This window comes from Lissotriton vulgaris, chromosome 1_1, assembly GCF_964263255.1.
Source record: "Lissotriton vulgaris chromosome 1_1, aLisVul1.2, whole genome shotgun sequence".
Classification (NCBI taxonomy): domain Eukaryota; kingdom Metazoa; phylum Chordata; class Amphibia; order Caudata; family Salamandridae; genus Lissotriton; species Lissotriton vulgaris.
In genome coordinates this window covers 1829363080-1829377677 of record NC_141685.1, presented here as the reverse complement: position 1 = coordinate 1829377677, position 14598 = coordinate 1829363080, and the positions used below count along the sequence as shown (strand labels likewise).

At 46.7% G+C, this 14598-nt stretch overlaps 1 protein-coding gene across 2 annotated transcripts in view; it reads left to right on the top strand.

The window, feature by feature from the left end:
- MRPL42 (mitochondrial ribosomal protein L42) overlaps positions 1-13402 on the top strand; it is a 240256-nt gene extending 226854 nt beyond the window's left edge. For both annotated transcript variants that reach the window (XM_086919285.1, XM_086919286.1), the window contains exon 6: positions 13167-13402. In XM_086919285.1, the coding sequence (XP_086775411.1) occupies positions 13167-13212 (46 nt within the window). In that variant the 3' untranslated portion in view covers positions 13213-13402. The remainder of the gene's footprint in view (positions 1-13166) is intronic.
- Positions 13403-14598: the final 1196 nt, after the last annotated feature.

Here is a 14598-nt window from a genome sequence, read left to right as displayed (position 1 = left end):
GTTTCCATTTTGGAAGAAGTGTGTTTTAGGAGTCTGTTACAAATAACAATTATTTAGGAGCTGTGTCCTGAAAACATTGTAAATGTACTTACTCCAGAGTTGTGCCATTTGGATCCATTTCCCTTTGTGAATCTTGGGGATTACCTCCAGCTCTTAAAATATCGTTTTTTAAATTACTTTTCTTTGTTTAACATTGCCCTGTTTCCTTTAAGGAACATGGGATGCAGTCAAATAAAATGTTTACTCTATATAAATGTGATCCCACATATGGTGGTTTGCTTACCCCAGCAGGCAATTTGAAAACAACATCATTATTATTCATGAGGTATATTGGATTGGAACTGACTTTAAATGCTAACCTATTAGTGCTTGGGTCTGTTCTGAATTTGTGACCAGTATTTGTGGCCAGTGTTTTGTACATCAGGTCCATAGTTTTGCCATTGTGCCTATGCCTTAAAACGTCTGTGAGGTTCATCCTTTCAGCATACCCTTTAATTTTTTTGTTTGAAACTGTTTTTATTGTTTATATTTGATTTACAAACCTTGCGTCAGTACAGACTTAGACATGCCCATACAAATTTGTGTGGATATGTTGCCTGATCTGTGTTGGGGGCATATATCGACCCCAGCAGTATCTGGCGACCATTAAGTCTACCCCAAATCAGGACGTAACTTCTCGCTGTGTCTCGTCACATCAGCTACGAAGGAGGTGGTGGGCCCTGGTCTTACCCATATAAAAACGCCTCGAACGTATGAGGAGTAATCTGTGACGAAGAATTGTCCCCTCCAAAAGCTCCTACGTCTGTGTGATTTGGTTAGCTTAGAGTGTGTCTCCTGCAGCAAAGCTATGTGAGTAGATCTGTTTTTAAGGTAAGCTAAGAGTACACCATGTATCAGCTTGAGGGTATGTGCATGCCCCTCACATTCCACGTGATAATGTTGTGTTAGTGTGCATCATGAGTGAGGCGTGGTAGTGGTTAGTGCACAGAGGTGTCCTGGAAGCAGAAGTCGCCCTTAACAGGCAGCGGTGTGTCTGGTGGGTATGTACTGGAGAGTGAGGTGTACTGGCACACCCAATAAAACCCTGTGAAGGAGACAGAACTTGAACATATGCAACAATTCTAGAGCAGAAGTAGGACAGGTGTTCGCCCAAACTTTCGAACTGCTAATGGCAACCACCAGCCTTATGAGCTGGTTAAAGGAAGCGCAGAGGTTCGAGGGCCAACTATGCAGCGCCCCATGTGTGTGTGTGGTGTACGTGTACCCATCTAAAGGCTGGCGACTGTTAAATTACGATAACTAATTTTGAACTTCTGTCTTGCCAGTGCTGTGGCTTAATGTTAGTGTGCTCTTGCGTAGGCTTCCAGCTGCTACATTGAGGTACGGCATTTTGTTTATCGCCGCGAGGCAGCTTAATTATGATGCCGGTGTGAGTCACCACCGCGGCGCCGCTGGATCACCTTTCTTGCTTCACTCATGTTATGTTATGTTATGTTATGTTATGTTATGTTATGTTATGTTATGTTATGTTATGTTATGTTATGTTATGTTATGTTATGTTATGTTATGTTATGTTATGTTATGTTATGTTATTTATATTTCTATAGCGCACAGCTGCCCCAGCAAAGGGGCGTCCTGGCGCTTTGACAGACACTATAACATAACACACAATAAAAGAAAAAGGCAACTATTCAGACACGGGAAACAAGAAAGTTTTAATCGCCTGCCTGAAGGCGAGCAAGTCATCAAGAGCACGGATGTGCACCGGGAGCGAGTTCCATAAACCTGCCGCAAGCACCCTAAAGGAGCGGCCACCCATTCTGCTCAGTTTAAAACGTGGACAGACAGCCAGGTGGAGCGCCTCCGATCTCAAGGATCTCAAAGGAATATAGGGAGTGAGTAGGTTAGCAAGTGCCGGCGGCGAAGAAGATTTCAAAATTTTAAAGGCCAGGCACAGCGCTTTGAACTTAATTCGCTGTCTGACCGGTAGCCAATGTAAGGCCATAATAGTACCAGACACTGAGCAATGTCTGGGGAGGCCCACAATGGCCCGTGCCGCGGCGTTTTGCACCCTTTGAAGCCTAGAGGCCTCCGCTTGATTCACCCCTAACATCAGCGAGCTGCCGTAGTCCAGCCGAGATAGAATTGAGGCCTGGACCACAAGCTGTCTGGTAGGGGGATCAAAATACTTTAAAACCGGCCTTATTCCCTGCAGAATGCCATAGCACGTGGCAGCCACCTTCTTAGTATGATCCATGAAGGTGAGCGCAGAGTCCAACCAAATACCTAAATTTCTCACTCCAGATGCTGGAATAGGAGTGACACCCAACTCTGGTGGCCACCACTGGTTTCCCCATAGCTCAGCGTGCTTCCCTAGTACCAACACCTCCGTTTTGGTGGCATTCAGCTGAAGGCAGTTGGTGCGAAGCCAGCTTGCTACTGCCACAAGACCCGCTCGGAATCTGGGGGCCTCCACCTCAGGGTCTCCACTAAGTGTCACCGCTAGCTGTGTGTCGTCCGCATATGAGGCCATCGTTAGACCCCACTGTTTGACGACAGCAGCCAACGGTTTCACATAGAGGTTGAACATTGTAGGGCTCAACGAGGATCCCTGTGGGACTCCCAGCTCCAGGGAATAGGTGGCGGATTGGCCTGGTGGTATAGCCACTTTAAAGGATCGATCCGATAGAAAAGATCGAAACCACTGGAGAGCGACGTCAGTCACTCCAGCCTCCTGTAAGCGTTGGATCAGTATATGGTGGGACACAGTATCGAAAGCAGCGCTTAGGTCTAATAGTAAAAGCGCTGCTGTACGACCCGAGTCAAGTACCTGGCGGAGATGTTCCGTGATGTAAAGTAATGCCGTCTCGGTACTGTGTCCCGGCCGGAAGCCGTTCTGACTGGAATCCAATATCTGGTTACGAGCCAGATGCTCAGACAGAACAGAGTTGACATGGGCTTCTGTTACTTTGGCTATCCAAGGCAACAGGGATATAGGTCGATAGTTTTCTGGCAACCGGGGGTCTGAGTTGGCTTTTTTTAATATAGGAGTAACCACTGCCTGTTTCCATGCCGTGGGTACCGTTCCGTTGGACAATGACATATTGATAAGATTCAATATGGGAGCTCGGCACATCGGGGAAAGTGTGTTGATAAAGGCTGGCTTTAACGGGTCTAAAGGCGAACCTGACTTGACCCTGAGGCTAAGCCTGTCAAAGGTCTCAATAGACAAGTCTGGTAGAATAGCAAGGGTCTCATATCCCACCGCATCGGGGTCGATAGCCTCTCGATTCTGGCGGTGTATATCAAATCCTTGGTAGATTTTTTTCACTTTATCCACAAAAAAGGAGGCCATATAATGTTGTCTGCCGTTTGCAGTGTAATGTTCGGTCGAGTCTGGGTGTCCGCACCAGACCGCCAAGTGTTAAGGAAACGATCATCACTGAGGGATTGCGTGGAGGTAGCACCTGGGTCCGGGGCCAGGTCATAGTCCTGCATCGTGGAGGCCATTTGCATAGCTTGCTGTCGCTCCATTATCACTTGCTACAGGTTCGGCACTGCATGTATCCACGGAGGGCGGGTGAACCTTCCACAATGCCCTTCAGCATCTCCCGTTTTGTCTACCCCGAGGGGCTTAAGGCGTGAGTCTGCAAGTCCAGTGACATCCATCCAGTCCCGCGCCTCCTTCAGGGTGTCGAAGAAGTGCGCTTTGCCAGTGACCACTGTGTGGAGACGAGCAGGGAAGAGCAAGACATAGCGGACATTGTGATCGCTAAGGTGGCTTTTGCTTGCTTGGAATGAGCTGAGCTGCTTCGGCACTGTCTTTGTGTAATCAGGAAAAAGCATGACCAAAGTATTGGCCACTTTAATGTCTTGCAGTCTGTGTGCCTCACGGAGGATGGATTCAGTCTTTATAGTTCAGAAGGTGAAATTGGTAAAGAAGGGTGAGAGTGCAGTGTTTAGCATCATAGCATAGAACCAGCCCTTTGTATATCCTACAATATCTTGACCCTCTACACCCTCTTGGAGACCCGCTAAGCGGATATTATTTCTGCGCGGCCGGCCTTCGGCATCTGCAGCCCTCCTCTCCAGAACTGAACATGGTCCATTATGGTCTGAACTAGAGTCGTGGTCTAGCGGATTGTTTGTTTAGTGTCAGTGCTCCATCGTTTTCACTTTTTCTTCTAATTTGCAGTGGTCAGCATGCACACAATGTGAAGTCTGCAGTTACTTTGTCTATTCTCTGCTCGAGTGATGTGCGTTTGTGGCTCCAAGTTTCCCCACTGCTTGCAGGACCATGTCAAGCTTAGCCCCAAGAGACCTGTCCGAATTAGTTGCCCAATCTGTCGCCTGTTCTTAGAGTCAGTGCTCCAGGGTGGGGGCCATGCATGACTGCGCCAGCGGCACTCCCAATCACAAGCTGTCCATGGCGGTTGGGGTGTAGTGTGTTATGGGTCTGGGTTAACACTCTCTTTTTGCCGGTGGGGGGAGGGGGGAGTATTGAGGACCCAAGGGGTAGGCCCAGGTCAGTCACTAAGTGTTTTAATCAATTCCGCAATCAGCTGATTTGATTAGTGATAGGCCAACAAGGCATTTGATAAAGGACCAGGTACATCACACAGCCAGGCCCGCCCTCCCCCCAGGCATTCGGCTCAAAGTCCTATGAAGGGAGCAGCATGGGCCCACCAGCAATAGGTCTCTTTTTTCTACACCCCGCACCTTAACGTCTGTTCACCCCCAAAATGTCAGCGCAGTGGTACGCTTCAGCCATATGAATATAGGCTGTCTTGTGCCAAAGAACTGGACCCCCAAGTATGTTCTGACCCTGATGGGCCTTGAGTGGTCCCAGGTGGATTCAAGGGTCCCAATGACAGATCGCCTGCATGTTTCTGCACCTCTCCGGGTAACCGGGTAGGCCAACTGTTATCCTGTGGCCCAGGCATGTTTAACGGGGTTCAACCAGGTAAAACCTGCTGTGTCGGTGTTGTCCACCACCTCCGCCTCCCGTCCCGCAGCCACGCCTAGGCCAGACGCGACCTACGGGCCTCTGACTGTGACTGTCTACGGGGAAGTGCAGGCAAAGCCTCGGCAGGGCTGGCACTCCTCAGCTGAACACTGGGTTCATCAACAGTCTGCAATCAAGGCCCCGGATCCTCACAAGGCGTCAGGCTCTTTACAGCATGGCAGCCCTCACCCACGCGTGTAAGCCTAGGCTGAACACGGCCCCCTGTGGTTTCCTAGCAGGGTTCTGTCAGCTCAGCTCTCTCTCAGATACCCAGTGGAGTCAGGCGCTCCGGGTCCCCCGCCACCAGCTTCATCCTGCCGGGTTGGGTCTCGCCAATGATCTCGCCAGGTGCGCCAGTGGTGCCCTCAGGTCACGGCAGTCGGGGAGGGGGGGGTCCTCTCTTCCCTTAGCTAGCGCCCCAGCAGCAGCGCATCCCGCCCCAAGATTGTGGCTGGGAGCAGCACGGGCAAGTTTCTCCTCGGGCCCTGCACCGACAAGCGGCGCCATGGCCACGATTCTTGCCGGCCTGTTTCCACGCAGACATGGGCTACTGCAGCTTCCACTATGATACCTCGACAACCACAGGCTCCACAGAGTAATGTAGCAGCTTGTAGGAAGTGCAGGATTACACTGTGGTGCTTCAGATGTTCTAGGTACAGGATCGCTTGCAGCTTCGCTAAGGTGGGACTGCAACCTTGGCTGGTTAGCCACGCCCCCCTTCGTCAGCATAGTCTTCCATAGTGAGAAAGAAGCTCCAGTATGCCAGATGTTACTAATAGCAAGGTCTTGATTTGTTCTGCTTCAGCCCAAGCGTAGGGAAATTTCTCTGAACCAGCGCTCCATTTCCTTCACGTAAAAGATAGGGTGGAATTCTTAGTCCTGGGTACTTCCTTGGACTGTCCTCCAACACTCTGTGAACATCTTATATGGGTTTCTTCATTCTGGGAAAAACAATAGGAGGCATAATCAAACCTTGCTGTTTGGGTTTCTAAAACTTTTTTTATTGGGAATCTGGGTTCAGGAATTGATTGCAGACAACTGTCCTTATCCCCACTTTGTGTGTTTTATATTATTTTATTTTTTTAATTTGTTTATTGAAAATAGTACCCACTTTGTTGGTGCCCAAGGAAGGAGATGGCATGAGATACCACAAAATACATGACCATAGTGTTAAACCATCCACTCTCAGGTGTTTTCCTAATCTTCAATGCTCCCAGGATACAGCCGGCCCAACGATTTCTCCGTGCCTTGTGCAAACCACTACACTGTCAATACTGTCCTTTAGTTATGACCCGGACCTCGCATTGTGGCGTCAGGAGAATCTCCAGTCAGATCCTCTCAGCAACTGTGTGCTGCCTGTGTCTTGCTAGGCAGGTTGTGAGCTTGTGTCACTGAGTCATTGTCACCTCTCTGCAGCGACTATGGTCATTGTCTCTGGAAAGAGTGTTGTCTCATCTGAAGCGGTTTTGCTATCTCTTGTCCGTATCATACTATTCTCAACATTCCACACCTGAGCAACGTGTTTGTCTCCCTTCTCGCTCACGTCCACTTCCAGCTTCTTCCCAACCATTCCCTTAAAGAAAGATCTTATATGTAGGATGTCTTAGAGAACATAGGTCTGGGGAAGCCTGTGCTTGCATGTGTGTACCCATTCTCTGAGTCCTAATATCCTAACCCTCCCCCGCCCCCCCACCACCAAAGTAGACCCATCAGCATACTAGTGTCCTAGCTATGAAATGTGGGGTTGCCATATTACATCTTCCAGATCTTATTTTTTGGGGTGTGGATTGAAAAGCTTTAACTCTGACACAACTTGTGGCCAGTTGAGAAAGAATGGTGTAAAAGGAGTTTGACATTAGCAGCGCAAGATTTGGATTTGAGAGGTAGGCATCTGAGGGCTAGTTGAATGTCACTAGTCGGCCTCCCCATTTCGTTAGATATGAAGACTTCACAAACAAGCATTTGCAATGCAATAGGTCCTACAATTGCTAGTTTGAGCTATTGGCATTGTAAATGGCCATGCCTTTTATAAACAAAATAAAAGGCATTGTCATTTAAAATACCAATAGTTCAATCTATAGGTATTGCAGAGCGCGGCGTCCATGAAGCTGATGCTGCACTCATTAACAGCGCTCACTATTAAATTTAAAATAATAATAAACTGAGTGTGGTGTCCCTGAAGCAGGAGACGCGCTCAGCATGCAAATACAAAAAAAAGCAGCCGCCATTGTCCCCATCAGTGTCCATAAACAAAATAGTGCTTACCCACTAAATAAGCAAAAAACACAGTTGATGGACAGAATGCAGAACAATGTCTTACATTCACCCAGGTACAAAGATCTGGGCCTAAATCCATCGTTTTTTTGCACTCCACACCACCCTAGGTCAGACACTGGCTATATGCAAATCAGCCTTGACCCTGTGCCTCATGGGAACAGTCCAGCCTGAACTACCAAGCCATGTCTTTCCTAGACCGGAATCAAGCATCCAAGGACCGGTTTCTGGCTATCAGCCTTCTTCAGCCTGGATAGCTTGACTCCATTGATGTGGAGAGCCTGGGACTCACGTCTGAGCATATCCAGCCCACTCGGGGTGAAAATTGCAAAAAACACAGTTGCTGGACAGAATGCAGAACAATGTCTTACATTCATCCCAGTCAAAGATCTGGGCCTAAATCCATCGTTGTTTTGCACTCCACACCACCCTAGGGCTAAAGAACGGTGATGGATTAAACCCAGATCTTTTGACTGGGTGTGAGTGTTTGATTGATTCAGATGCTCGGTCCATCACCAACCCCTTTTGTACCACTTTTGGCCGCCATAAGTGTGGCAGGGTATGCTCAGACGTGAGTCCCTTGCTCACTTTGCCACTGGATTCAAGCAAGCCGGGCTGAAGACGGCTGGAATGCCAGAAACCGGTCCTCGGAAGCTTGTTTCCGGTCCAGGGAAGACATGGCTTGGCAGTTCGGGCTGGACTGTTCCCATGAGGCACAGGGTCAGACTGATTTGCATATAGCCATGTCTGAACTGGGGTGGCAGAGTGGGCTAAAGAACGGTGATGAATTAAACCCAGATCTTTTGACTGGGTGTGAGTGTTTGATTGATTCAGATGCTCCGTCCATCACCACCCCCTTTTGTACCACCCACTAAATAAAGCAGACTGTGTATCAAGCAAAGTAAGGTCCATTCGTTATGGGTGGTTACAAATGCAGACTAGGCGGTACCAAAGCAGGTCTCCCTGGGCGAAGCTGTGTTCAACGCTCGCCAGGAGGGATAACTACGTTTTAAGTCTTGAGGCTACTTTATATTTTAAGGGGAATTTGAATGCTTTGGGGGGGGTTTGTGTTTTTAACTTGTGCACTGCTCGAGACCAGGTTCCGGCCTAGACAGAGAAACTCACTTCCGGGTCTGGGAGCACCGGTTAGCGGTCTAGTGGCCTGACAAGGCACACTGTTCAGCGCGGGCGCTCGTTCACGACGTGCTGGTCTCCATGGGCGAAGCTGTGTTCAACGCTCGCCAGGAGAGATAACTAATCCTTGAGGATGCTTTGTATTTTAAGGGGAATTTGAATGCTTTGGGGTAGGCTTGTGTTTTTAACTTGCGCACTGCTTGAGACCTGGTTCAGGCCCAGACAGAGAAACTCACTTCCGGGTCTGGGAACACCGGTTAGCAGTCTAGTGGCCTGACGAGACATACTATTTAGCAAGCATGATGTGGCGTGTGTGCAGCGGGCGCGCCAAAGGCAAGCCCGTCTGCGCCTGTCCGTGCTCTGGCCGGGCGCAGGGCCTGGACCCCTGGATGTTGTAAGGCAGATGGTATATTTTACTCAAGTAAGGATTTACTTAACCTTAACCCCGCAGTTAGGAATCAGCAATGTCCTAGATTGGCCCTAGACCATGATAAGAACAATACTATGAGCTCCCAATGCATTTGCTGTCAGATACCTCTCCCCACTATCCTTAACGGGTCTATTAACAAGTATAAGACCACCCAGGAAAGTTTAAAATTAGTGACACATAGTAACAGGGGTACATTAAAATGTATCATGTTCAATGCTAGATCCCTTGTGAAGCACAGCGTGGAATGCGTGCTTTTACTGTAGGAGCATGAAATCAAATTGTCTTTTATTACTGAAACTTGGACCGACCGTAGCTCTGGCCCTGATCTGGTGAAAGCTACGCCGGTGGGTTTTCATTGCCACACCATGCATCGGTTCAACAAGAAGGGGGGTGGTCTTGCTATTATCTATCACGAATCACTCTCCTCCAAGTTTGTACCAGCAACCAATTTGGCCTGCGAGGCCCTAGCTTTTGATATCTACTCTGATGCCCATAGACCGTATAAAAGGATGCTGATATACAGGCCCCTGGGCTCCAAAGGTGTTTTTCTGGAGTCCCTTGATTCGATGTTGGAGGAGGGACTGTGTTTGGAATCCTTCTCAGTGATGGGGGATTTCAATTTCTATCTCGAAAATTCCAAAGATGTTGAGACATCCAGGCTGAACCAAATCTTGGGTACTGGTGGCCTGGAACAATTGGTGAAGGTGCCGGCACATGAAAAGGGCCATACCCTAGATGGTATATATACCAACAAAGATTTAACCGAGATTGTTTCTTCCAATCCCTTGGTCTGATCACTATGCGATCAAGTTTGAACTTAAATATTTGCCGGTACAACCCTTAGGCCAGAAACAGAATCGAGAGAGAGGCATTTGGTCTTGGGGTAATCTGGATGTGGAAAAACTGGGAAACGTCCTGGTGAATCGTATGGTCCAGTTTCCGTCAGATGTGGATGAAGCTACATCCAACTATAACAATTGGCTTGTGACCAGCTAGTCCCTGTTAAAAAATGGGTTCCCAAACGGGCCTTGCCCACTGCTCCCTGGTATTCGGATGAGCTCAGGGCCAAGAAATTGGTCTGTAAATATGCAGAGAGGGATTGGCGGTAATCTTACACCGAAGGTAAGAAGGAAAGGTACAAAACTTGTATTTCCAACTACAAAGCTAGCTCTCTTTGAAGCTAAAAAGGAATACTTCCCCTTACAAATAACCATGGCGGAATCAAATTCTAAAGAACTGTTTAAAACTATTTGCAAATTAGCCAAACCCACTACCCCTAAAAAACAGGGTGATGTAGAATTCTGTAATAAAATGGCGGATTTTTTCAAAACTAAAATTGAAACTATCTTTACTTTACTGGTGGGTCAGATCAACGGTAAACAGATTGATTCAAATCCAATGGCTTCAGGAGGCCTAATAACTACCAAAGGTTCATTGGATCATTTTACCCCTATTGAGAATGTTGATTTGATTAAATTGTTGCACACCATAAAATGTGGTGCTCCCAGTGATCAATGTCCTGCGGGAATCATTAAGCAAATCCCAGAAATTATTGGAGAAGTACTGACCCCTCTACTTAACGCAGTTTTACGAATTGGAATCTTTCCTAGAGATTGGTAAAAGGCCTCTGTGCTGCCTTTATTGAAGAAGCAATCCTTGGACCCTAAGGACCCGAATAATTATCGTCCGATTTCCAGACTCCCATTACCAGCTAAACTTCTAGAGAAAGAAATGAATAGCCAACTTAACAATTTTATCTTGGCTAATAACTCCTCGGACCCTTCGCAGTTTGGGTTTAGAGCCTTTCACAGTACATAGCTGGCTTTAATAAAATCAATGGAGGAAATCAGAGAGGCCGTGGATAGGGGAGGAAATGCCATCTTAATCCTTCTGAACCTATCCGCGGCCTTTGATACAGTCCACCATAAGGTCCTGCTGAACTGGCTCTCGGACATTGGTGTGAAGGGTTTAGCATGGAAATTGCTTCACTCCTTTTTGGCTGATACGTCCCAGATGGTAGACCTAGATTGGAATGCCTCTGACCCCTTCTCGCTTCCCTGTGGGGTGCCACAGGGCTTGTCACTGAGCCCCATCATCCGGTCGTTTGGGTTCCAGCTCACCTCCTACGCTCATGATACACAGATTGTGCTGTCGCTGACGGAGGGAGCAGAAAGGAAAGCAGGGGATAGGTTTCAGAACTGTATGAGCTCCATTTCCACCTGGATGTCATCAAATTGTTTAAAGCTCAATTCAGCTAAAACGGCGGTGTTAACATTTGGCAATAATCCCCTGGTCTGGACACTAGTGGCCGGAAGATCTCGGATCCTGCCCAATACCCTCTAGTAAAGCCAAGAATCTGGGAGTCATGGTTGATAACAAACTCACCATGGGGGACCATGTGAATCAGGTGACTTCAGCCTGTTTCATGGTCCTCAGACTAATTAAAAAAATCAAGTTCTTTCTCTCAGCCAGCAACCTAAGGACGGTCGTTACGGCCCTGATTTTGTCCCGCCTCGACTATTGCAACAGTCTCTATCTTAATGTACAGAAACAACACATGTACAAGTTGCAACTGGTCCAGAATGCGGCAGCAAGATTGCTGTAGGAAACTGCTAGGTTTGCCTCAGTTAGAGGAGAGCTGAGGAAATTACATTGGCTCCCAGTCCCACTCAGGTCACGGCTCAAGGCCCTCTGTGTGGTCTTTAAAGCGGTGAATGGGATTGGCCCGGAGTTTCTTAAGCACAGACTCACATGGTACGTCCCAAGCAGAACCCTGCTTTCTTCTGCTTCTAAACTAGTTAAAACATCCATGTTTAAGAAAACCAATTGGGGAGGCAGAAGCTTTTTTCACTGTGCCTCTAAGGCATGGAATGAACTCCCGTTCCAACTAAGAAATGCTTCAGATCTTATTTCTTTTCGCAAGGGTTTGAAAACTTGGTTTTTCTGTCAATAACAGCTTAATGCTTCACAGGTCACCAGTACTCCGTGTCAGGACACCTCAGGGTAGCAGTCTGCTTTATAAGTACAAATAACATAACCTAACTAATGAGCCTATTTACGAATCAGAAGCCAGAAATATGGGTGGAGAGTGGGTGGCTCTGCTTGTGCATACTTAATACAGCATGCCTCACAGAGCGAGCAGCGTATGCGTGCTGCTGCCTGGCTCGACCTACAAATATGCCCTTCCACCTGATCTGCACAACAGTTCCACTGAATGTAATTCTCTGGATAAAACTGAGCAGCTTTGTTACACGAGTTTTTAAAGCTTCCTCAGTAAAATCAGTTATCACAGTGATTGCCCCCACTCACTCCACAGCTTCACCATTGGGAGGATACCTATCAGTCCCATAAAAATGAGTGTTGGTGCGACCTGTGTGAATACACGAAAAGTCACTTTGGGCTCAAATAAGTGCTTGTGGTGCCCATCAGCAACGACTGGCACACATTAACCTAGGTCATGAGCATTACATTCTATGCTCAGTCCATGCGATGGTATTAAAGCAAAGATTTTCGTGCCACAAAATAAATATTGCATTTTTTTAAAAATAAAATGATACAGATCATATTGCCATTATATCTCCTGCTCCGGATAAAGAAACGGACATAGTCATCATGTACCGGTTATGTCCTTGAGAAATCCTATGTCACCGAATAAAACCATGTTTTTTCTGCCACTGCTAGCCAATGCAGATTATTGTGTCCGAAGGACAGCATAGTTATGCCACTTCCTGGTAGTAGTGGTATGAGAATATTTAGTATATACAGTACAGGTGCAATGCCGGTCTGCTTTATTCTGGATAACCCCTTTCTGCCTCATAAGCAGTTATACCAACTCCTTTTAGGAGATTAAGCTACTTGTTTTTAGATCAAGGAGATGAGTGATACGATTTGGGGGGTGGGGGGGATGCCTCTGCTGCTTGCAAGACAGAATGTCTGCTGACCTCCCCATCCTTCCTGTTTTTGACAATGTGCAAATGAAAGAAGGAAGAGATTGTGCGTAAACGTGCCTTGCATATATTATCTAATTGTTTGTCTGACCCATACCCGTCAAATTCTTTATTTGGGTTTATTTAGATCAACATTTATGCCTGACTCGTTGACCTACTTAGTGTGCAGCTGCCAGTAAGTCTTTGTTCCTGTCTGGGAGAAGCCTTCTGTTAGAATTTTCATTGTTTTTATGCATAGAGAATGCTGCAAACTCCATTTCTCTTGTCTAGAGGAAGGGGGCGGTACGCCAAAGAAGACTGGGGTCATTGGGCTGAGTTTCTTGTACATGGGGTGGTGAAATGGTTTTAATTAATATTTTGTAATCTTTTTTTCTAGGTATCGACGAAGGCGCATCAACACGAATCCTCCAAAAGAACGATGATTTCGAATTGTCTTCCCCAAGCTATGTCTGTGTGACGGAAATAATAGCAACAGATTGTTAAATTATTATTTTTTTCTAGAAAACTGGTGTTGCTTGAGTTGTATTTTTGTACTGATAAAATAACGGTGGAATTTGGTGATCTGTCCCTTAATTGGTTCCCATTGTGTCATATTAAAGGATATAAAAGCAATTATTAAGCCTTTTAAGATGATTATTATGAAATGTATTGCTTTTCACACAGATTTCGAACAAAAGGAAATGTGCAGTGTAGGAAGCTGGCTCTGTATTTACTACCAAAGTGAGGCATTGTGTGCGCAGAGTCCAGTGGAACCCCAAAGGAAGGTGGAGGTAAAAGTAGATAGCACCTTACTCTCTATTTGTCGTAGTGTGGTCGAGCAGTAAGGCTGTATCAGAGGACAGTGTTAAGCATTTGTTGTACACACTCAGTCAGCAAATGTCACACACTCAAAGACTGAACTTCGGGCCAATTGATTTTGTGTAAACTATTCTTTTAATTGTTTTATTTTCTAGAACCAAGCAAGCCTGGCACAGGTAAGCAGTAAATACTTTAAAGCAGTAATGCAGTTTGTAAACAGTTTGAATTACAATTGTATATTCACTTTGTTTGGATTAAAGTAGAGTTACTGATAAAACAATGCTTTTAAGAATCCAGTACATATACTTTGTATAGGCTTTTTAGTAGAATGTCAAGTAGATTACTTTACAGATTACTTTTCTTACACAGTGCAGTATGCCTGGACTATTTTCTGTAAACAGGTAAGTACAGTTTTAAAGGGTTTCTTAGATTTCCTAAAACAGTCCATATGGTTATCGTTTCAAAGGTAAGCATTTGGTTGTGGGAGCTGGTATTCTGGGGTTAGACTCTGGGTCCCCCAGGGTCAAGGATGCACTCTTGTAACATCCTCAGTGGCACTAGGGCGGCTGGGTGCACAGTGCTAAGGCCTAAGGTTATCCAATGAGGGATAGGTGGCCTCAGGTTGGTGGCTGCTTACGAGCAGGCTTCTGGGTTATGGGAGCAAAGCCCCTGGACTTAAGCTCAGGGCAAATGGGGGTTCAAGGCAGCACAACAGGTGCACCCTCAGTGGCACTGGGCCGGCTGGGTGCAGAGTGCCATTTTTGCGTCCGGCGCCCTGTAGCTTTCAATGGGGAGTCTCCGGTTTGCAAACACACTGCAGGCTCAGGGACGAAGGTCTTCTGGGTGTGATCACCACTTAGAGAGGTACGGTGAGATGCTGGGGGTTGGTTTTTTTTTTTTTTTTTTTTTTTTAAATCTGTTTATTAGCATAGTAATTGGAGCAGTTACATACATATTCGGGCATAGCAATAATCTGTACGTCATATTCATATGCCTGCTTAATATTCACA